Source organism: Rhincodon typus, chromosome 1, assembly GCF_021869965.1.
Source record: "Rhincodon typus isolate 14 chromosome 1, sRhiTyp1.1, whole genome shotgun sequence".
Lineage (NCBI taxonomy): Eukaryota > Metazoa > Chordata > Chondrichthyes > Orectolobiformes > Rhincodontidae > Rhincodon > Rhincodon typus.
In genome coordinates this window covers 175,284,818-175,309,247 of record NC_063332.1, presented here as the reverse complement: position 1 = coordinate 175,309,247, position 24,430 = coordinate 175,284,818, and the positions used below count along the sequence as shown (strand labels likewise).

Below are 24,430 nucleotides of genomic sequence, written 5' to 3'. Positions count from 1 at the left end.
TGACCTGACTGAACATGTAAAGTTATAACAGGGCTGGACAGACTAGACGCAGGGAGGATGTTCCCCTGGTTGGGGAGTCTAGGGACACAGTCTCAGGGTGCAGGGTAGACCACTTCAGACTGAGATCAGGACAGTGTAGTGAACCTGTGAAGAATTCTGTAACAAAGGAGGCTGTAGAGGCCAAGCCACTGAATATATTCAAGAAAGAGATATATTTTTATATTTTAGAGGGTATGGAGAGAAGTGGGTACAGGGGACTGAGTTAGATGATCATATTGAATGATGGAGCAGGCTTGAAGGGCTGAATGGCCTTCTCCTGTTCCTATTTCCTATGTTTCCTTCAAGTTGTGCCTAAGTTCAGTCTCCTTTCAATTAAGTACATTTTAAATTAGTCACTGTTATCATGTAGGAAACCCAGCAATGGATTTGTACACAGCAAGCTCCCACGAACAGTACTAAGATGTTGGCAAGGGAATCGCCTTGTGATATTGGTTGAGCAATAAATCTGTGGCCAGGACATGCCAGGGAAATTCCATGGTTTGAGATAGTGGCTGTTTAATGTCCGTTCAGGAAGACGGGCAGAGCCTCAATTTAACAGAACAACTTGAACCTGGGCAACAAAAACAACAACAAAAGGATTTTTGGGTGAAATTGAAAGGGATTTTAAGGATCTGAATGGACTTGGTGTTCACTATCAGGAGCAGTGTTCAGCAACACTAAACCCAGAGTATAAGTCAGAATGTTGTGGTCATATTAGTGATTTCCCAAGTGTACTCATGGTTTCTGTCCTATGGATATTTCCAAACTTGGCAGTAACAAAAGAGAGAGAGAGAAGACTTGCATTTCCCTAGCACTTTACAGTCACTGAAGAGCATGTGAAGTGTGGTCACTGCTGTAATGTAAGTAATAATGGCAGCACTCGGCCAGACTCTGACTTTAATGGGGAGGTTATGGTCTATTTTTATTATCGCTGGGTCTCTGGATTAATAGACTAGCAAATGTTCTGGGTACCTGGGCTCAAATCCCGCCATGGCAGATGGTGGAATTTGAATTCAAAAGATTAAATCTGGAATCAGAAATCTAATGATGACCGTGTAACCGTTGTTGGTTGTTGTAAAAGCCCATCTGGTTCACTAATGCCCTCTAGGAAGGAAACTGCTGTCCTCACCTGGTCTGGTCTACACGTGACTCCAGACCCTGTGGTTGACAATAAATGCTGGCCTTGTTAGCGATCCCCAGATCCCATTGAATGAATCACCTTTTTTAAAAAAAGGTCTCTGCACTAGTATTCCAGGGGCCCAGACTAATACTCTGGGGATCTGGTGGAATTTAAATTCATTTAAATGATTAATATTGAAATGGAATCAGATTATGCAAAACCCTACCAGGTTCACTAGGTAAGACCGTCTTTAAGGAAATCTGCCATCCTCACCTGGTCTGGCCTACATGTGAGTCCAGACCCAAAGCAATGTGGGTGGCTCTTAACTGCCCTCTGCACACCACATGGTACCAGATTTTGTGAAGGTTTAAGAAGGCAGGTCACCACTCAATTGGCCACAAATGCTGGCCTTGCCAACGACCCCAGTGCTAGGATGGAAGATGAGTCTAACAGATGAGTCATAATGGTGGCTCAGTGGTTAGCACTGCTGCCTCACAGCGCCAGGGACCCAGGTTCAATTCCAGCCTCGGGTGACTGTCTGTGTGGAGTTTGCACATTCTCCCTGTGTCTGTGTGGGTTTCCTCCCACGGTCCAAAGATATGCAGGTTAGGTGGATTGGCCATGTTAAATTGCTCATAGTGTTCAGGGATGTGTAGATTAAGTGGGTTATAGGGGGATGGGTCTGCGTGGGATGCTTGGAGGGTCAGTGTGGACTTGTTGGGCTGAAGGGCCTGTTTCTACACTGTAGGGATTCTATAATAAGTTTAATTATTATTTGCATCTACAAAATGAAGGATGGGGAAGGAAAATAAGCCACAGTTCTCAATTACTGTTCAATGATCTCTGCTGGGTTACAGCATACCTTATACTGAGTGTTGGCAATGGAGTGGATGTGGGGCCAATTGGGCAGGGGCTGCTTTATCTTGGATGGTGTCGAGCTTCTTGAGTGTTGTTGGGGCTGCACCCATCCGGGCAAGTGGGGAGTTGTGATCACATGGTGTAGCGATGTGCTTGTCATTGCGGATTGTGCTGAATAAGCTCTGGAGTTAGTGTTTGCAGGATGTCTCTGATATGGTATCTCTAACCTCACTCTTTTTGGAAAGGGACATTAACAGAGGCTGAGTGGGTGGAACACCGAGTCTGGGAATACGGTTTGCTGCATTATTCGCTGTTCTTATCCATCCAACCTTCCCAATCCTTAAACCCTCTCCCTCCCCATATTCCGGAAGACGGCACAATCCAACTGTTGAGTAATTGTGAAAAGGGATGAGAGCCCTTCGTCTCTGTTTCACAGTTCCTATGAGGTCACCGTTGTGATGCGAGAAACATAGCAGCCAACTTGTACACAGATACGTTCCGACAAATAGCAAAGAGGTGATGACCTGATAATCTGTGTTAGTGAGGGATCAATGTTTGCCCGAGGACACGGGGAAAAATATGCTGGAAAAATGTCCATGAACGTGATGCCCTGTTATTATGGAGAGCACGATTACACCAACATCTCTTTCAGAAAAAGCTAAATTATTATTGGGAACTGGGTGTTGCTGGCTGGGCCCAGCATTTCTTGCCCGTCTCTAGTTGCCCTCTTGAGAAGGTGGGGGGGTGAGCTGCCTTCTTGAACCGCTGCAGTCCATGTGCTGTAGGTTGACCCACAATGTCCCTTAGGGAGGGAATTCCAGGATTTTGACCCAGCGACACTGAAGGAACGGTGATATATTTCCAAGTCAGGATGGGGAGTGGCTTGGGGGAAATTTGCAGGGGGTGGTGTTCCCATTTATCTGCAGCCCTTGGCCTTCTAGATGGTAATGGTTGTGGGTTTGGAAGGTGCTGTCTGGGGAGCCTTGGTATGTTGCTATTGCACATCTTGTAGATGGTTCACATTGCTGCCATTGTGTTTTGGTTGTGGAGGCAGTGGATGTTTGTGGATGTGGTGCCAATCCAGCGGCTGCTTTGTCCTAGATATGTAGAGCTTCTTGAGTGTTGTTGGGGCTGCACTCATCCAGGCAAGTGGGGAGTATTCCATCACACTCCTGACTTGTGCCCTGTAGATGGTGGACAGGCTTTGGGGAGTCAGGAGATGAGGTACTTGCTGCAGGATTCCCAGCCTTTTGTAGCTACACATTTATACAGTTGTCCCCAGATTCTTGTCAACGGTGGCTCCCAGGAAGATTTTGTTAGTGTCAGCAGCCAGAGCTAGTGTGTAAATCACGTCATGAGGAAATTGTTCTGTCAATATCAAGTTGATTTCTATAAAATTGACCTGTCTCGAGTGAGAGAAACAGAAACTCAGCCGGTTTGGCAGCATCTCTGGAGAGAGAAACTGTTAACGTTTCGGATCCCGTGACCTGTTCTTCCATCCTGAGTAAGGCTTGACTGAACCAGGTTTGCCTTTTAGCGGGAGGAATGTACTTCCATTTACTGACTGTGAAGGAATTCAGCAAGATGCTGTAGAGATTTAAAATATTTTGGGTGTAGCACCAAACAAATGCACCTGGATTTGTTCTTCTGGAAGTTGTTGAAGATTGAGGGTTTTGCCATACTTTTGTCTGAAAGCTAATTATTTTGTTTCGACTGTTATTACTGGACATTGTTGGAGCAAACAAAACAAATTCAAGAGTCTTTTGATGTGTTGTGCAATGCTACTGAAATGTGGTGACATTAAGAATTTATTGTGGGTGTGGTTGAAACTAGATTAACTTGTCAGTTGAGAAAGAAAGAGTCAGCAGTGTGTGTAGGACCCCTCCTATTGTAAATTTGTAAGCATGTCACCTAACAAGGCATATGGCATGCTAGCCTTCGTCGGCCGGGGCATTGAGTTTAAAAATTGGCAGGTAATGTTGCAGCTTTATAGAACCTTTAGTTAGGCTGCATCTGGAATATTGTGTTCAATTCTGGTCGCAACACTACCAGAAGGATGTGGTGGCTTTGGAAAGGGTACAGAAAAGATTTACCAGGATGTTGCCTGATGTGGAGGGCATTAGCTATGAGGAGGTGTTGGAGAAACTTGGATTGTTCTCACTAGAACGATGGAGGTTGAGGGGTGATCTGTTAGAGGTCTACAAGGTTATGAAGGGTATGGACAGATTGGACAGTCAGAAGCTTTTTCCCAGGGTGGAAGAGTCAGTTACCAGGGGCCATGGGTTTAAGGTGCGAGGGGCAAAGTTTAAAGGTGATGTACGAGGCAAGGTTTTTATACAGAGTGTGGTGGGTGCCTGGAACTCGCTGCTGGGGGAGGTAATGGAAGCAAATACTATAGTGAAGTTTAAAGGGCGTCTTGACAAATACATGAATAGGATGGGAGTACAGTCCCTGGAAGGGTAGGGGGTTTTAGTTGTGATGGGCATGTCGGTGCAGGCTTGGAGGGCCGAAGGGCCTGTTCCTGTAATGTAATTTTCTTAGTTCTTTGTTCATTGATATTTTGGACCCACTGCTCTTTCCACAGAGTTGAGCCTATTTTGGTAGGTAACATAGTTCACAGCATGTCAGAGGAAACACGAACCATGGGAAACACCTAGTTTGGTGCTGGGAACTTTTTGACAAGTAATTCAAAAGTGTTGCTAGCTTCACATAACCTAATGCAATGTAGTAGTTTTGTTTCTAATAAGTGAATACAGTACGGCTTTATTTTGAAATGGTAAGTGACCAGTAGGTTGACCATCATTGAGGAAGTGTTCAGATGCATCTGAATACTTTATTCAGTTGACAAAGTACTCTTCAGCATTCAGCAGTCTTGAGATTCAGACTTCGTTGTGTCACTTACACCCTGTGATTTAATTTTTTGTTTGATTGTCTAATTATCCCTTCAGCTTTATACCAGTCCCACAGAGAACCATTTGTTTCATTGCTTCAAAAAAGTTTAATTAATTCACTTGTCGAGATTTTGTTTACACAGCTGTGCTTTGGAATTCCATTATGAATACTCAGCTGTTTCACGTTCTGCTAATGGATTTGGCTCAGTACGTTACATTATATAGCTGGCAAGCTATGAAAAATGAAAATCACAAAATTCAAAGACAATAGGCTGCTCTCTCATAGGAAGAGATAGAGGTGGTGAGCTTACCTGGAGTTTCAGCAGGTCTCAGATGAGGTGTAGTTTGAGAAGGCAGAGCCATGTTGAACTCAGCCAGTTACTTGTGGCATTATTCTGTATCACATCCTGCCAACTGAGCTAACTGACCCCCAAGCAATGGATTTGTTTTGATTGGCAGACTTATGAGCAGTTAATAGAGTTGAATATCTTTAAGTTTTTGAATGGCTTTTTTTTTTATTTTGACAGTTTTATAAGCACTTAAGTTTTATTAACTTTTTTCAAGTAATGTTCCAATAGCTGTGCGTTTGATTAGCAGTTTTATGAGAAAGAAGATTAAAGATTTTTATGAAGTAGGGTTTATTATCCTAGAGGGCATGGGGTGTATGAGGAGATATGAGGTGTTTTGGCATTGGAGAGGATTAGGGTGACAGGTGAGAGCTAGGGTGATTAGCAATCGTTTCCAGAATTGTGACAATGTTCCAGTCAGCTGAGGCAGGCTTTCTAATCTCCTGTGTTTGCCATCTGCCTACCTCTCCTCACATCAGGCCTTTTGTAGGAGGTATGGTCCTGAGTCCAGCCTGTCCCACTAACCCACCAAAAACATTGCGTTGGTTGGCAATGTCAGGCAAGTGCTGGGGATATGACATCAAGAATTGCCCCGAGGATGAATCTTTGGCCAGACAGTGCTATAGCTGAGCAAAGATACCATTAGAATTAGAATAACAATCCTGATTCTCAGGATTTATACAGATATTTATCTTAGATTATGCAAGTGAGAGTTCCATTTCTAAATACATTGTATATGTATGGTACTGAAAATGTAAACAATATTTCAAAAGTAAGATGGATAGTAGATAAATATGAGGTGCTACATTTTGGTAGGGCAAATCAGGGCGGGACTCATACACTTAATGGTAAGGCCCTGGGGAATGTTGCTGAACAATGGGACCTTGGAATGCATATTCATGGTTCCTTGAAAGTAGAGTTGCAGGTAGATAGGATAATGAAGAAGGTATTTGGTATGGTTGTCTTTATTGGTCAGTGCATTGAGTATAGGAGTTGGGAGGTCATGTTGCGGCTGTACAGGACATTGGTCAGGCCTCTTTTAGAACACTGCATTCAATTCTGGTCTCCTTGCTATAGGAAGGATGTTGTTAAGCTTGAAAGGGTTCAGAAAAGATTTACAAAAATGTTGCCAGGGTTGGAGAGTTTGATCCGTAGGGAGAGGCTGACTAGGCTGGGGTTATTTTCTCTGGCGTGTCGGAGGCTGAGGGGTGACCTTTATAGAGGTTTATAAAATCATGAGGGGCATGGATAGGGTGAATAGGCAAGGTCTTTTCCCCAGGGTAGGGGAGTCCAAAACTAGAGGGCAGAGGTTTAAGGTGAGAGGGGAAAGATTTAAAAGGGACATGAAGGGCAACTTTTTCACGCAGAGGGTGGTGTGTGGATGGAATGAGCTGCCAGAGAAAGTGGTCGGGGCCGATACAATTATAACTTTTAAAAGGCATCTGGATGAGTATATGAATGGAAAGGGTTTGGAGGGATACAGGCCAAATGCCAGGAAATGGGATTAGATTAGGATATGTGGTCGACATGGACGAGTTGGACCGAAGGGTCTGTTTCCATGCTGTACTTCTCTATATGACATAGAGGAATTTACTTCACTTAGCCAAATCTGCAGAGTATTTTTTAGTGATGAAACAGGTTACAAAGGACAGGTCATGTGCAAATTTTATTGATTTCAACCATTAAAATCTTATCAAAAACTGGGTTTTTGTGCACATGAGAGAGAGACTGTGAATACTAGAATGAAATGACTACTCCATAAAAGAAGATGAATAGTTCGATGGTTGATAATAAAAAATGTGAGTTTAGTGATTACCAACTGAGTGAAAGATGGTCTCTCTTGGCTGGGACTTGCTGGTCTTTCAGTGCGAGCTGTTGTCCTTGCTCACAAACTGAGAGAGAGGTCCTAAAGCCTGGGGCATCCTCCGCAATGACACAATGAGGGAAGGTGGCCTTTGAGCCACAGTACAGCGAGGAGCTAGAAACTGTGATTGCTGAGCTGTCAGCCTGACAGGAATGTACACTGTGTATACTCATAGGACGGAGGCACATCAGTGAACATGCACTTGGTATAGCTTTCAAGTCGAAAGATCTTGGAATGTGTTTATACTAATTTTATGAATAAATAGAAGGAAAATTCACAGAAACAGAGACTCGGAGCAGGAGTAGGCCATTCAGCTCTTTGAGCCTGTTCCCCCGTTCAATAGGATCATGGCTGATCATCCAACTCAGTCCCCTCTTCCTGCTTTCTCCCCCATATCCCTTTAAACACTTTAGCACTAAGAACTCTCTCAAACTCTTTCTTAAAATATTTCAACGTGTTGGCCTCAACAGCTCTCTGTGGCAGAGAATTCCACAGGCTCCTTGCTCTCTGGGTGAAGACATTTCTCCTCATCTCATATTCTCCTACGCCATATCCTTAAACTGTAACCCCAGGTTCTCGACTGCTTGGTCATTAGAAACATTGGGACCCTGTCTAGTCCTGTTAGAATTTTATGGGTTTCTATGAGAACCTACCCCCCAACTTTCTTCTAAACTCCAGTGAATATAGTTCTAACTGATCCGATCTCTCTTCATACGTCAGTCCTGTCATCCCAGGAATCAGTCTGGGAAACCTTCGCTGCATTCCCTCTATCACCAGAACATCCTTCCTCAGATAAGGAGACCAAAACACAGCACAATACTCCAGGTTAACGTTAACTGGTCTCACCCAAGGTCCTGTACAAACAGAAAAGCAGCCAAACATTAGTACCGATATCCCCGATCTGCACAGTAATAATTTCAGTGTTAGCAACAATTTTATACAATCACTGAACATCAATCTCAAACATCCAGGCACCAAATGTTAGGAACAAAGGAACAGGAAGAGGCCATTCATCCCCTCCAGGCTGTTCAACCACTCATTACGACCATGGTGGGTCTGAGTTCTAGCTCTCATGCCCTTTTGTTTCATATCCCTCAATGCCTTTGGCTTACAAATACCAATCAATCTCCGGTTTAAATCTAGCATTAATCCAACATCAGCCTTCTTTTAGGGAAGAGAGATCCAAACCTGTCCCACTCTTAGAAACATACAAAGGTAACTCAGATGGCTGGATGGCTGGTTTGTGATGCAGAGTAACACCAACAGTACGGGTTCAATTCTTACACTGGCTGATGTTACTGTGAAGATCTCTCCTTCTCAACCTCTGCCCTCGCCCTGAGGTGTGGTAACCCTCAGGTGAAACCACCATCAGTAGCCTCTCTCTAAAGAGAGAGCAGCCCCATGGTCTGGTAGAAATATGGTGACTTTACCTTTTAATTTCACTTCTGAAAGGTCTGGCTCGAATTTTTAGATACTGTCTCTGGTCAAAGATAGACTTGCAACAAATTGGAATAAAATTTATATTCAGCAAAATTCTAACTTCTAGCATTGAAGAATAATTACTAGATTAATAAAAGGAGCCGAATAAGATCAGATTTTTAGCCTTTTTTTACAATTGAAATTTCAAGCACACTTCCTAGTTCATTAGAGTGCATGTTCATAGTTCATTGAAAATGGAGTTGCAGGTAGACAGGGTGGTGAAGAAGGCATTTGGTATGCTTACCTCTGTTGGTCAGCATGTTGAGTATAGGAGTTAGGAGGTCATGTACAGGACATTAGTTAGGCAACTTTTGGAATACTGCATTCATTTCTGGTCACCCTGCTATAGGAATGATGTGGGGAAACTTGAAGAGGCTCAGAAAAGACTCACAAGGATGTTGCCAGGGTTGGAGGGCTTGAGGTATAGGGAGGGGCTGCATAGACTCAGGCTGGTTTCCCTGGAGCGTCGGAGGCTGAAAGGTGACCCTTTGAGGGCTTTACAATCATAAGGGGCATGGATAGGTTGAATAGCCAAGGTCTTTTCCCCATGGTAGGGGAGTCCAAAACTAGAGGGCATAGGTTTAAGGTGAGAGGGGAAGGATTGAAAAGGTGGTGCGTGTATGGAATGAGCTGCCAGAGGAAATGGTGGAGGCTGGTACAATGCTTAAAAGGCATCTGGATGGGTATATGGATAAGGAGGGATTTAGAGAGAAAAGGGCCAAATGCTGGTAAATGGGAGTAGATTACGGTGACTTGGCCACATGGATTCAGATTTGGGTTGCCCATGGAAGATAAAGGGTATTGGTGGACTCTATAAATTTGGTGGTCATGTGCTGAGTCATTCAGGCAATTGGAAATTCCACAACTGGTCCCTGCTGAGTTGATACATTGCAGCCAGAACAGAGTTGGGGATCATACATCTGCTGTCTCCTCCTCTTCCTCCATTGAGCATTGTCAGTCGCTGAAAGGTTGCGGGGCCGTGATTAATGCTGTGATATTGCTTTGGGACAGATTGAACATGCAGTTGGCATTGAACCACACACTGCTGGAGTTACTCTGAACCCCAGACAAACGATCTAGCCAACTGAGCTAACAGCCCATGTTCCTCACTTCGAGTACCTTTGCTCCTGCAGTGAATGTATCAGTTTAATTTTTGACCTGAACTCTTGCAGTGAGATTGGAACCTACAAACTCTGTCTTTGAGGCGAGAGAATTATTTTTAATAATTGTTAATAGGCCGAGGGTGCTGCAGAATAGGGTGGAATTTTATTGCCCATCCTAATTGGACTGAGGAAGGTAATTAGTAATGGAGATTAAATGCTGCCCTCGCCAGTGACATCCACATGCTCCTGTTATGATCCCAGCTGATGGTAACACTGGACAAGGCAGATCCCAGAGTGAAACCTGGCTTGATAGATCAAAAAAGGCTGGAGGTCCGTAACTAGTGGTGTTCTGCAGGGATATCTGTACTGGGACCTCTGCTGTCTGTGATATATATAAATGACTTGGATGAAAATGTAGATGGGTGGGTTAGTAAGTTTGCAGATGATACAAAGATCAGTGAAGATGTGGATAGTGTAGGAGGTTGTCAATTGATACAGTGGGATGTAGCTCAGTTGCTGATAAGGGCGGAGAAATGGCAGATGGAGTTTATGGCTAAGTGTGAGGTTCTGCACTTTGGGAGATCAAATGTTAAGAAAAAGTATGCAGTTAATGACAGGACCTTGAACAGCATTGATATACAGCATTGATGTACATTGAAAGTAGCAATGCAAGTGGAAAACTAAGGCCTATGGCATGCTTGCCTTTATTGGTCAGGGAATTGAGTACAAGAGTTATGTTTCAGCTTTATAAGACTTTGCTTAGGCTATACTTAGAGTATTGTGTTCAGTTCTGGTCACCACATTACAGGAAGGATGTGGAGGCGTTGGAGAGAGTGCAGAAGAAGTTTACCAGAATGCTGCCTGGATTAGAGAGTATGAGCTGTAAGGAGAGGCTAGAAAAACTTGGGATGTTTTCTCTTGAGCAGCACAGGCTCAGGGGAGACTTGATAGAAGTCTATAAAATTATGAGATGCATAGATACGGTTGACGGTTAGAATCGTTTTCCCAGAGTTGAAACGTCTAAAACTAGGGGGCATGCATTCAAGGTTAAAGGGGGAAAGATCAAAGGAGACGAGAGGGTCAAGTTTTTTCACAGACTGGTAGGAGCCTGGAATGCACTGCCAAGGGGGATGGTGGGGACAGATATGCTCGAGGTATTTAAGGGACTTTCAGTTAAGCACATGAATATACAAGGAATGGAAGGATATGGACCAAGGGTAGGCAGAAGAGATTAGTTTCATTTGGCGTCACGTTCAGCACAACGCAGTGGGCTGAAGGGCCTGTTCCTGTGCTGTTCTGTTCTGTTCTGTTCTGTGTTCTATTACTTTAGGATATCTGGTCATCATGGACAGGTTGGACCGAAGGGTCTGTTTCTGTGCTGTACACCTCTATGACTCTGGTCAAAGTTCAACATACTCAGAATGGTCTCTTTTTGTGTGCTTGAACTAATCCTTATAAAACTAATCCAAATGTGTTTATTTTTCTGTTCAGCTTCTCTTATAGAAACTCCCCAGTCAGGACACTTCACCACATGTCCAAAGGAGTTGATGAGTTACTGTATAGAAGGAGAATGTCGGTTTATACAGTCTGAAAATAAGCCTTCGTGTGTGTAAGTTACCAATCAAAATGTCTCCAGTTCTTTCCTGCAATCATTCCTTCATTTGTAGTTTTGTTTCTTGGAATTTCGGGTAACTTCTTTTTCACAATGAGTATAGAAGGGAGGCAATGGCATGGTGGTATTATCACTGGACCGTTAATCCAGAGACCCAGATAATGTTCTGGGGACAACAAGGTTTAGAGCTGGATGAACACAGCAGGCCAAGCAGCATCATAGGAGCAGCCTGCTGTGTTCATCCAGCTCTGCACCTTGTTGTCTCGGATTCTCCAGCATCTGCAGTTCCTACTGTCTCTAATGTTCTGGGGACGTCAGTTCGAATCCCACCATGGCAGTTGGTGGAATTTGAATTCAATAAATATCTGGAATTAAGAATCTAATGATAACTGTGAATTCATTGTTGATTTGTTGGGAAAAACCCACCTGGTTCACTAATGCCCTTGAGGGAAGGAGACTTCCCTCTGGACTACATGTGACTCCAGTCTCACAGCAATGTGTTTGACTCTTAACTGCCCTCTGGGCAATTAGGGATGGGCAATAAACGCTGGCTAGCCAGCGATTCCCTCATCTTGTGAATGAATTAAAAAAAACTAAGAATTTGCATCTGTATAGTGCCTTCACAACCTTAGGGCTTTCTACCCAATGACCTACCTTTTGAAGTGCAGACATTCCACAATACTGGTATCTATTAAAGGAGCCTGGATGAAATAGTCAAACTTTTGGAGTGTGTTCAGAACCTACAGTGAGGGAGATGGTGGTGTAATGGCTGTGTCACTGGAAATCCAGAGGCCCAGGCTAATGCCTTGGGGTCAGGGGTTCAAATCCCAACATGGTAACTGGTTCAATTTAAATTCAATTAGTTAGTCTCAATGAGTGCAGTCATGAAAGATTGTTTAAAAACTCATCTGGTTCACTAATACCTTTGAGGGAAGCAAATCTGCTGTCCTTACCTACCCTACATGTGAGTCCAGTCAGGAATGGGCACCAAAAACCTTGCCAGAAAGGCACCCTTCTCGGCTCCAGGACATGTCTGCAGGAGTTCCTCAGGGTAGTGTCCTAGACCCAACCATCTTCAGCTGCTTCACCAATGAAAGTCCGAAGTGGGTGTGTTCACTAACGAGTGCACACAATGTTCAGCACCATTTGTGACTCCTCGGATACTGAAGCCGTCCTGTTCAAATGCAGCAAATCTGGGGATAATATCCATACGCGGGCAGAAAAATGGCACGTAACTTTTTCTATATTTGTTCATGGGATATGGGTGTCTCTGGCCAGAACTGCATTTATCACCTGTCCCTAATTGCTCAGAAGACAGTTAAGCGCCAATCACATTGCTTGTGGGTCTGGAGTCACATATTGGCCAGACCAGGTAAGGAAGTTTCCGTCCCTAAATGGCATCAATGAACCTGATGGGTTCATTAGGATTCGAACCTGGGTCCCCAGAATATTCTCTGGGTCTCTGGATCAACTATCTGATGATAATACCACTAGGCCATTGCCTTCCCATTTGTGCACAAGTGTCATGTAATGACCATTTCCAACAAGAGAAAATCCAACCATCTCAACATTTAAAGTCATTACCATCACTGATCCCCCCACTATCAATATCCAGGAGGTTACTATTGACCAGGAACAGAACTGGATGGCTACAAGAGCAAGTCAAAGGCTGGTAATCCTGCAGGAACTCGCCTCCTGACACCCCAAAGCCTGTCCACCATCTACAAGGCACAAGCCAGGATTGTGATGGAATACTCTCTCTGGATTGGTTGGTACCTCATTCATCAGCTCCAACATTCACTCCCTCCACAACCGAGGCTCAATAGCAGCCGTGTATGCCATTTGCAAGATGCACTGCAACAGCTCACCGAGCCTCCTTCCACAGCATCTTCCAAATCTGTGACCACTTCCATCTCGAAGGACAAGGGCAGCAGATACATGGGAACATCACCCCGTGCAAGGTCCCCTCCAAGCCACTCACCATCCTGACTTGGAAATATGTCGCTGTTCCTTCGGTGTCACTGGGTCACAATCCTGGAATTCCCTCCCTAAGGGCAGTGTAGATGTCCCTACACTACAAGAACCACAGACATTCAAGAAGGCAACTCCCAGCCACTTCTCCAGGCCATCTAGGGATAAGCAGTTAATTTTGGGCTAGCCTGTTCCCATATATCTATTGCTCTTGTCCTTCTAGGGAGTAAAGGTTGTGGGTTTGGAAGGTGCAGTCAGAATTTCTGTTGAATTTGTGTAGTGCATCGTGAAGTTAATACGTACCGTTGCTACTGACTGCCAGTAGTGAGGAGCGTAAACGTTCAATGTGGTTCCGTTCAAGTGGGCTGCTTTGTCCTGGATGGTGTTGAGTTTCTTGAGTGGTGTTGGAGCTGCTGTTATCAGGACAGGTGCAGAGAGGATTCTGTCACAGCCCTGACTTGTGCCTTGTAGATGATAGACATGTTTTGGTGAGTCAGGGGATGAGTTCCTCACCACAGGGCTCCTAGCCTCTGATCTGCTCATGGCCATTGTGCTTATATGGCATGTCCAATTAAGTATCTGGTCAATGGTGTAGATATTGGGGGATTCAGTGATACCATTGAATGACAAGGAGAGATGACAAGGCAGCACGGTGGCTCAGTGGTTAGCACTGCCTCACAGCACCAGGGATCCGGGTTCGATTCCACCCTCAGTCGATTGTCTGTGTGGAGTTTGCACGTTCTCCCCGTGTCTGCGTGGGTTTCCTCCAGTTGCTCTGGTTTCCTCCCACAGTCCAAAGACGTGCAGGTTAGGGTGGCTTGGCCATGCTAGATTGCCCATAGTTTTCAGGGATGTGTGGATTAGAGGGATGGGTCTGGGTGGGATGCTCTGAGGGTCAGTGTGGTCTTGTTGGGCGAAGGGCCTGTTTCCACACTAGGGATTCTATGATATTCTATGATCGCTATTAAATATCAACCTGGTGCATGTGTGGCATGAATGTTACTTGCCACTTATCAAGCTGAGTGTTAAACAGGTCTCACTGAATGTGGGAAGGAATTGGTTCTTTACTGAGGAACGCCAGGAGACATCCTGCTTCTGGCCCTATGATTTGAAGAAAGGTTATGAATACAGAACCTGATGATAACAATGGATATATGCTACAGGGCTGCAGGAAATGCAATGACAAAGTAAGGATATTTATTCCCATTCCTTTATACTATTGGGCAGAAATAATAAACTCACCACTAATTAGGAAGGTATGATTTAAAGTTCTTCGTCTGGGTACAAGAGACAAAATACTGGAGATTCTTAGCAAGTCAGTCGAAAAAGTGACTGGAGACTTTGCTTTGTTCCAGTTGGTGTGATATTAAATCTTTTAGATTATAAATTTATACAGTTCTATGACCCCAAACCTATTAAAATATTTAATAACCATCTGGTTGTTTATTTTAACCATTCGCTCTTGTCTTTAACAGGTGTAAATTTGGCTACATCGGCTCCCGATGTGAATTTCTGGATATCTTCTATCTAACTGGAAGACGGGACAAGTTCATCGTTGTGGGGCTGGTTCTGGCCATTTTGCTGCTCATGATTGCAATAATAATCACATGTTTTTGTGTGCAGTTAGGTATACTTTAATCCATCTCTTGTTGAATCTTGAGGAATTACCCAACAGTTGTTCATTTACAAAAAGACATGTGTATTGTAGATCAGTACAGCACAGAGGGAGGCTATTTGGCCCACTGTCCCCTGTATGCCTCTTTGGAATTGCAATGATGAGAACATAAGTGGGGAAAAAGGCACAGTCTCAGAATAAAGGGTGCTAATTTAAGACTGAGATGAGGAGGAATTTCTTCTGAGTGTTGAGAATCTTCGGAATGCCTTGCTGCAGAGAGTTGGGATGTGGGGTAGCACAGTCCTTGTGTTTTTTTTTAAAGCTGAAATAAATTGTGGATCAGTCGGCAAATCAAGGTTTAAGGGAAAAGGCAGGAAAGTGGACATGAGTGTTGGATCAGCCAGAATCCTGTTGAATGGCAGAACAGGATTGAGGGGCCAAATGGCCTATTCCTGTTACTATTTCTTATGGTCTTGGAGGAGCAGGGTTGAGCCATATGGAACCTGCTTCTTAACACAATCATGGCTAATCTTCAACATCGTATTCCCGTAGACCCTGATTCTATCAAGTCCAAGGCTCCATGATCTCTATCTAGAACCTACTCAATGACTGAGTCTCAGTGACCAACCACATCTGGAGCAGAGAATTCTAAAGATTCACAAAAGCCATGAGTGAAGAAATTGTGCCTCATCCCTGTCCTAATCAGCTAGCCCATTTCTAAAAATATACCCAACCAGGGGCAAGAGCTCCTGTAATCATTTGGCCCTGTCAAACCCTCTCAGAATCTCTTGTTTCAATGGTCTTCGAAACTGTGCTGATTGTAACGAGGTCAGCCAAGTGGACCTCACTGGGGCTGTTAACCTGGTCCAATCAGGGAGCCCTGGCTGACAGATATAAACAGGAGTGTCGGGGTGCTGCTCGCTCTGAGGGAGCTGGATCAGTGTCAAGGACTCTCCATGTGTAAATAAAGGGGGACTTGGTGACAGAATGCCACCCTCTGTGGGGTTATTTCAGAAGTGACAGAGATTTCAGGCCCATATGACTCAACAGCCCCCTCATCTTAATGATCAATCCAGAGTCTCTGCTCCTGCTCCATCCCCATTGCCCAGGAAACCTTTCCTCTCCAAGTATTTATCACATTTCCTTTTTGAAAGTTGTGACTGAATCAATGTTTTCCGCCCCTTTTAGACAGTAGATTTGAAAGGTTTTTATTTCTGGAATCCCCATTACCTGGGAATGTTTGAAGATCTCCCTATTCATAATTATCATTAACAGAGATGGTTAGTTATTTTAAGGTGATTTTCTAAAACCCTACAGCTCAATGAACCTAATGCAAAGGGATCAAGTGAGGACTGTTTAATGTTTCAAAACCTTACTTTGTTTGTTTTATGGGGGTGAGCAGTAAGATGTGTTTTACAATGTTAAGATCTAGTATTAGAGGATGTTATTGTGAAATCTAAGATACCAAGAAAATCTTGAATGAGAATGTACCAATTTGAAATGGATTCCAGTCACTCACTGGGAGGAAGTTGTAGGATTGCAGGGGCAGAGCAGAGAAGTGGGACTAATTGGACGGGTCCTTAAAGAGCTAGCAGAGGCAGTGTGGGCCAAGTGATCACCACTCGTGTTGTATGTTTCTAGTTATGGCTCACCTGAGCTGTTTTTATCAGTAACTTAATTTGGATGTGACCTCTGTAGAGGAGGCAGTTGTGTGAATGAATGGTCAAATCCTGCAACGCACATGTTACTCAGTCATTGCTCAGGTTTCCAAGTTCTGAAGGTAAGGGGGAAGGCAAGTAGAATAGTGGCCTTTATTTCAAATGGAATAGACTATAGAAGTGGGGAGGTTCTGCTAAAACTATACAAGGCAGTAGTCAGACCACAGCTGAAATACTGTGTACAGTTTTGGATCCCTCATCGAAGAAAAGCTATACAGGTATTGGAGACAGTCCAGAGAAGGTTTGCTGGCTGATCCTGGGGATGGAGGACCTGTCTAATGAGGAGAGGTTGAGTAAATTGGGTGTGTAATTGTTGGAGTTTAGAAGAATGAGTGGTGTCCTTATTGAAACGTACAAGATGCTTAGGGGAGTTGACAGGGGAGGTGTGGAGAGGTTGTTTCCTCTTGTGAGACAGTGTAGGACCAGACGGCATCATCTCAGAATAAGGGGGGGCCCCCAATTAAGACACAGATGAGGAATTTCTTCTCTCAGAGGGGATGATTCTTTACTGCTGAGGGCTATATCAAGGTTGGGTCATTAAGTATATTCAAGGCTGAAATATTTTTAATCTGGAGGGAAAACGATGTTGTTTTTTGTTGGAAAAGGCAGGAAAGTGGAGTTGAGGATCCGTGATCTCATTGAATGGCAGAGCAGACTTGATGGGCTCAATGGCCTACTTCTGCTCCTATATTATTGTCATCAAAGCTGACCTGTGTGTGCTCCAGTGAAGATGCCATTATCTGCTTCTGAGTGTAACTTTTGTTGGAAAATCATTTATTTAAAGGAAAGATTACTGATGTAATGTGTGTCCCAGATACATTTGTCGGTGCTGATGGGTGTTCTCTCAATGATACCAATAGGGAAAAGCCAATAGAAGCAGGATTGTACCTCTGGCTTCCTGTTCCTGATGTGCGGTTCTCTTTCCATGTCTCCAAAGGCTGAGATGACCCTCGGGTTCCACACTCCAGTTCTTGACCCTGAGTTTTATTAACATGGGGATGAGGGCTTCCTGTCCTGGTGAAGCTGGAGTTGTTTTCTTTCCAGCAAGATGGATACTGGAGAATTGATCAAGTTGACTGAGAAGAGATTTGAAGATATTAAACCATGAAAGGATTGGAGAGACAAAAAAAAATGTATTTCCATTGGTGGGAGGAATGGTTGCCAGAGGCGATTGGATAAAAATAGCAGAGGTGGTATGAGAAAAGTTTTCTTCCACATGAGTGGATAGGATTTGGAAGTCTGAAAGGGCAGGAAAATAGAGATTCAATAATAGCCTTCAAATGGGGATTGAATCCATGCTTCCAGGGAAGAGCAGGGGAGAGGAACTAACTGGATTGTTCTTGTAAAAAATAAATAAAGAAGTGCAGATACTGGAAATCAGAAACAAAATCAGAAATTGTTGGAAGAGCTCAGCAGGTTTGGCAGCATCTGTGGACAGAAAGCAGAGTTAACATTTCAGGTCCTGCAACCCTTCTTCAGAACAGACTGTTTTCTTTCTTCAGATGCTGCCAGACCTGCTGAGCTTTTCCAGAAATTTCTGATTTTGTTCTTGAAAAGAGCTGTTACAGTAACAATGGGCTGAAGGTACCGCCATGCTGTCCTTTTGATGTTCCCGTGGTAAATAGCCTGATGCTGTCTCTATTTAGTGTACTGCTATGATACAAAACAGGATTAAGGAAGTAGTTATATTGTCACTGAACTAGTAATCTATGCTATTGCTTTGGGTACACCAGTTCGAATTCCACAATGACAGCTGGTGAAATGTTAATTCAACAAGATAGCCTAATTTGAATAGAGCATGTAACCATTATCAGTTAGTGAACCTGATGGGTTTTTACAATAATGACCTTCAGGAAGGGAAATCTACCATCCTTACCCAGTCTGGCCTATATGTGACTCCAGACCCACAGTAATGTGGTTGACCCTAAACTAACCCCCCTCAAATGATCCTAGCAAGCCACTCAGATCAAAGGGCAAATAGAGAGGGGCAATAAATTCTGACACCCACTTCCCATGCACAAATTATAAAAAAAGTTGAAACAAATGAAATAGGAGCGAGGAATAGAATTTGAATAATTGAACCTATCCCAGCATTCAATCTGATCGTGGATTATCTATGCTGACTGGATTCTGTCTCCCTATTCATATATCTGTACATTTCCTCAGTGCCCAATAATCTTACAACTCGGTTTTAAATAGATTCATCTCTGAGCATCCACACAGAGAATCCCAACGATTGATAACTGTTTGTTTGAGGAGATTTCTCCTCAATCCTAAATGACCAACTCCTTGCTATGAGACTGTAATCATTAATCTAGACCCTCCAACCAGAAGAAAAGCGTCTGGGCAACCACACTCCAAAGCTTTATATGTTTGAATGAGAATACCTCAAATTCTTTTAAGCTCCACAAAATACAAGCACTTTCTATTGAATCTGTCTTTGTAGGACAGCTCTCTCAATCTTGGGAATCAGCCTGGCGAACTTTTTGTTGCTTCCCCTCTTTGAGAAGTATATGCTGAGGATGGAAACGGAAAGGGCACGCAGCACTCCAGATGTGGTCTCACTAAAGTCCAATCTAATTACTGTGTAACTCTAAATACTGCTGTGCTTTGCAGTAAGGGCGAACGTACTGTTTGTCTTCCTGCTTGCTTCTTCTTCAAATGGTTCTTTCGAAATTGAACAAAATTATTCAAGAATGTCAGAACTGATGAGTTATATGGCAAGAAGTATGTTTGTAACATCTTCACTTTCTCCAAACTTTACTTTTGCACAGCCGGTTCCGCAGGAGGCACAAAGCTAAGAAAAACAGTCGTGAAGAAGCTGAAGTTCTGAGCTCCGAGCCACTGGATGGGAAGGACTCGCGAGCTGAAGATGAAGACACTGCAATGACCACTCTAGCCTGAGTAAGTACCAACATATTGGCTAATCAGGTTGACCCATTTCCAAGGAAAATATTTTGAAGGTGGGATGTCAAGGACCAATTTTATGACAGAAACAAGATGTAGGACCCAATTCCAAGGATTAGACAAAAGGGGAGGGATTATGAAGAGCAGTGGTTCTAGAGACACTAGTTGACATTATTTGGAAATATTGATCACTGGTTTTGGTATGTTTTTCAAAAATGAAATCATTTAGATAAAGTGCCAGAATCCGGGGTAGATGGTAGTGAAGTAGAACAGTTACTGGGTGAGTAATCTAAAGGCTCAGGTTCATGTTGTGAAGCTGGTGAAATGTGAATTCACTTAACCAACCTGAATAATAAAACTAGACCCTGTAATGGTGACTGTAAAATCACCATCGGTTGTTTTTAAAAAAAACATCTAGTTCACTAATATCCTTTGGCGATGGAAATTTCTTGTCTTTGCCGGGTCTGGCCTACACGTGACTCCAGACCCACAGCAATGTTGTTGACTCTTTTAACTGCTCCCTGAAATGAATAAGCAAGACACTCGTATCAAGGGCATTTGGGGATGGGCAACAAATTCTGTCCTAGCCAGTGACACCTACATCCTGTGAAAAAATACAAAAGTTGAACAGAAACAACATTTGCGCCAAACGATCCATTCTACTGGTTATGCTCCACTCAAGGTGGGGAAGGGGCAAGAGATCAGCACTCGGTAATGAGGCTCATTTGAAGAGCCATTGCAGGGGCATTGGGCTGAATGGCCTCCTTCTGCCCACTAACAATTCTGTGATCCTGGAAATTCTTGTCCCATCTTGGGGTCACCCCATGAGCATCTCCCTCGAATACGTCCCCTTTCACTGCAAACATTTGACATATAGCAGGTTTTTATAGCAAAGAACAGTTCTGTTAAAGATTGAGGAAGCTGTAGATGTTTGCCTTCGAGAAAAGAAGGTTAACAAGAGATTTGACAGAGGTTTTCAAAATTCACAAGGGGGTTTCTGGACGGAGTAAAATGTTCCTGTTTATGAAAGGATTGAAAATGAGAGTACACCAACATCTGTCTGTGTGTCATTTGTAGAATAATACTGTGCAGAAAATGACCATTCAGACCATCTAGCCTGTGCTGACTCAATGGAAGGGCCATCCCTCTACTCTGCTGCTCCCCCAGAGCCCTGTAACTTTTCCACTGCAAATCCCATTTCTCTTGAAGCATCTTGATGGATGGATAATGATAAAGCTGGAGTAGAATTAGTTGCTTGGGATTTGGCACGGACCGGTTGGACCGAAGGGTCTGTTTCTGTACTGTATGACTCTATAAATTTGGTGGTCATGTGCTGAGTTATTCAGGCAATTGGAAATTCCACAACTGGCCCCTGCCGAGTTGATACATTGCAGCCAGAACAGAGTTGGGGATCATACATCTGCTGTCTCCTCCTCTTCCTCCATTGAGCATTGTCAGTCGCTGAAAGGTTGCGGGGCCATGGTTAATGCTGTGATATTGCTTTGGGACAGATTGAACATGCAGTTGGCATTGAACCACACACTGCTGGAGTTACTCTGAACCCCAGACAAACGATCTAGCCAACTGAGCTAACAGCCCATGTTCCTCACTTCGAGTACCTTTGCTCCTGCAGTGAATGTATCAGTTCAATTTTTGACCTGAACTCTTGCAGTGAGATTGGAACCTACAAACTCTGTCTTTGAGGCGAGAGAATTATTTTTAATAATTGTTAATAGGCCAAGGGTGCTGCAGAATAGGGTGGAATTTTATTGCCCATCCTAATTGGACTGAGGAAGGTAATTAGTAATGGAGATTAAATGCTGCCCTCGCCAGTGACATCCACATGCTCCTGTTATGATCCCAGCTGATGGTAACACTGGACAAGGCAGATCCCAGAGTGAAACCTGGTTTGATAGATCATGTTTGTTTTTGCAATTTAGTTACTTATCACTAGCTCCCTCTTTATCAAAAGAACACAAGTCTATTAGTCCAAAGAAGAACAATCTTAAAATAAACATCAAAAAGAATTATTTGTGCTCTTTTCCTTTAAGAGACATTCAATCTCAGTGAAGTATCACTCCTGTCTTCACTTTAAGATTTCTAGCTGAAATGACTCTTTTCAGTTCTGAAGCCTAGAGACTTTTACAAACTGACCTTCTGCTACGATGTTTTTTCTGAACTCCACCTACTAACTGCTCTGGCTATCTGTTTTAAATGCCATAAAAGTTCAACTTGATAAATACTACGGCATTAACTTCCCAGGTAGCTAATCAAGTCACTTAACTCAAGTCAGATGCTTTCTTAGAAAAGGTGTTTGAACTCACTGTTCAAAAAATGATTTTCTGACCTTTCTCTTTTCTTAACATAACAGATCATAACAGAAATGAAGCCAATTCAATTTTCCCCTACTTTAAAATCCAAATTTACAAACATGCCATGAACAAATTAGAAGTGTTATATCATTAAGAATGTTGAACAGAAGGGTGGAAATAGCATTGATGAAGCTAAGGAGAAGCTGGATAAATACTCGAGGAAGAATAGAAAGGCATGCTGTTAGAGTGAGGTAATGTAGGAGCAGGCACTCATGGAGTATAAAAAAACAGCACAGACTGGTTGGGCTGAAAAGCCTTTTCTATGCTATGAAATCTGCAACAGGATGTAGTGACTCTGAACGAGGAAGAAGGTGATAGAATCGGAGTCAGTCTCCTAGTTGTTATTTATTTGGCACATGCTGCCAAATGTGGGATGTTGACTGTAAAGGGAACAAGATGATGTTAGTTACGGTGCCTTTCATATTTAAATAACGCTGTTTAGCCTCCCATGCGAAGCCCAAATTCTCAAAGTGGAGAGGAGGTGGGGTGCAAGGGAGGTATCTTCAGGAGTGAAGATTGAAAGGAAGAGGAAATGATTTTTGAGGTAAATGAATAAGGCTTTGCCCTATTTTAAGAATGAATTTTCTGTTTTACTCCCCCTCCGCAGCATCGACATGGGTAGGTTTGAGGTACCTGCAGGCAGGATTTACCTTCGGAGACTCCTCAAAATATGCCAGCTTCCTGTTGAAGCAGCAGACTTTAATCTGAAAGGACGATGGATTAAATTTAGGAAAAAGAATGAAAATGTTACTCACTATACTTCAACTAAAATAACAATCATCGACAATTTGCCCGACACCGGTACAACTGCATTGTGTTTTCGAAATAGTGCTGAAAAGACTCTGCATCACAAACTGGGAAATTTAGCATGTAAGCTGGGCACACCCTGACAGGGTAATTCACAGTTCTAGACTATTCTTCAAACAGACTTGCAGTTTGAGACCCCTTTGCCAAGAGCACTTCATCTGTTCTTATCTTGTGTACAAGTATGGAATCTACACGTAAGAAAAAGTAAAATATAATGTTACTTACAAGACATGGGACACGTGGGGATACTGAAGCGTTTCCCTTCATCTCAGCAAAGAGGAGAAAATAGATCATACTGAGAAAGCAAAATTTTACAACCATCACCAGTCTTTGTGTTTTAATTCCATTTAAAAAAAAACACATTTCTGATCCAGGATGAAAATTGTGAATTGTGATGAACTTTGTTTCTAGAGCACAAAAAATACACTGTTGCAAATATAAGTTCAGATATCACTTTCCTTTCATAAAATGAATCACTTTATTTTGTTAATGTTGTTATTTATGAATGCTGTTTTAAAAATATAGTGTTACTGATGTAGAAGGTGTAACCAAGGGGAAGTTGGCTGGTTCCGTGTTCTGTGATCAGTGTATCAAAGCTGAGTAAAATACCAACACAGTGTATGAGTGTTAAAGTGGTTGTACTTTCTTCCTTACTGTCTTTGCAGCAATGATTTGGAATTCCGAAAATGAAATGGATGTGTTATTTGCAGGTGTTGCATTTATTTGTTATTTAATAAATGTACATCATTTCTTCATTATTGTCTTCTCAATATTTTAACTCCCTATTATCTGTCTGTACAAGTAAAATCATTTAAAATGAGAAAAATCAAAAGTTCTGGAAATATTCATTAAGTCAGGCAGCATCCTTTAGGGAAGGAAATCTGCCATCCTTACCTGGTCTGGCCTACATGTGACTCCAGACCCATAGCAATGTGGGTGACTCTTAACTGCCGTCTGGGCAATTGGGGACGGGCAATAAATGCTGCCCTAGCCAGTGACACCCACAACCCAGGAATGAATATAAAAACCCATGGAGAGAGAAACGGTTCATCTATCCCAAATTCCTGACAATATGTCCCTTTGACCTATTTTCTCCTCTTACTGGTTCAGATTTCAGCTTTGCACCTTTCTGCATCTCTGGTGAGGTGCTGTTGCCGTGATATGAATGATTTTAAAAGTTAATCTAGGCTGCAGGTTGATGCTAATGCAAGAGAGATTTATGAAGATGAATTAGGAGCTGATCTAGGCCATTCAGCCCCTCAAACCTGCTCTGGCATTCACTAAGATATGTTCCAATTGTGACCTCAACTTTCCTTTCCTGCCAAACCCTGGTACCTTTAGAATCTTGACCAACAAGGGAGTCCATCTGCCTCTGCTATAAAAATATTCAAGGACCAAAGGCCAGAGAGTTGTGATCACTGGGAGAATTTAAAGAGGAAGTAGGTAGATTTTTGAAATCCTGAGGAGTGGAGGGCTATGAACGGCACAAAAAAGTAGTTAAGGCCTCTGGTAGATCAACTATGATCTTGGTGAATGGTAGGACAGGTATGATGGGCCGAATGGCTGATTTATGCTCCTATTTCTTGTATTATTTCAGAGACTCACTGGATATTTGAAAAGGAAATATTTACAGGAAAGAAGGGAAAGGGCTTTGGGACTAAGCTGCTACCATGGCCATCTGATTGACTGCTTCCTGTAATTTCCCAGGATCTGTAGATGTGATCACT

General features: G+C 43.0%; 1 protein-coding gene across 2 annotated transcripts in view; it reads left to right on the top strand.

The window, feature by feature from the left end:
• LOC109922435 (probetacellulin-like) overlaps positions 1 to 23,458 on the top strand; it is a 46,649-nt gene extending 23,191 nt beyond the window's left edge. For both annotated transcript variants that reach the window (XM_020522484.2, XM_048604889.1), the window contains exons 2-5: positions 11,193 to 11,310; positions 14,760 to 14,906; positions 19,392 to 19,521; positions 22,504 to 23,458. In XM_020522484.2, coding sequence (XP_020378073.1) covers positions 11,193 to 11,310; positions 14,760 to 14,906; positions 19,392 to 19,521 — 395 coding nt within the window. In that variant the 3' untranslated portion in view covers positions 22,504 to 23,458. The remainder of the gene's footprint in view (positions 1 to 11,192; positions 11,311 to 14,759; positions 14,907 to 19,391; positions 19,522 to 22,503) is intronic.
• Positions 23,459 to 24,430: the final 972 nt, after the last annotated feature.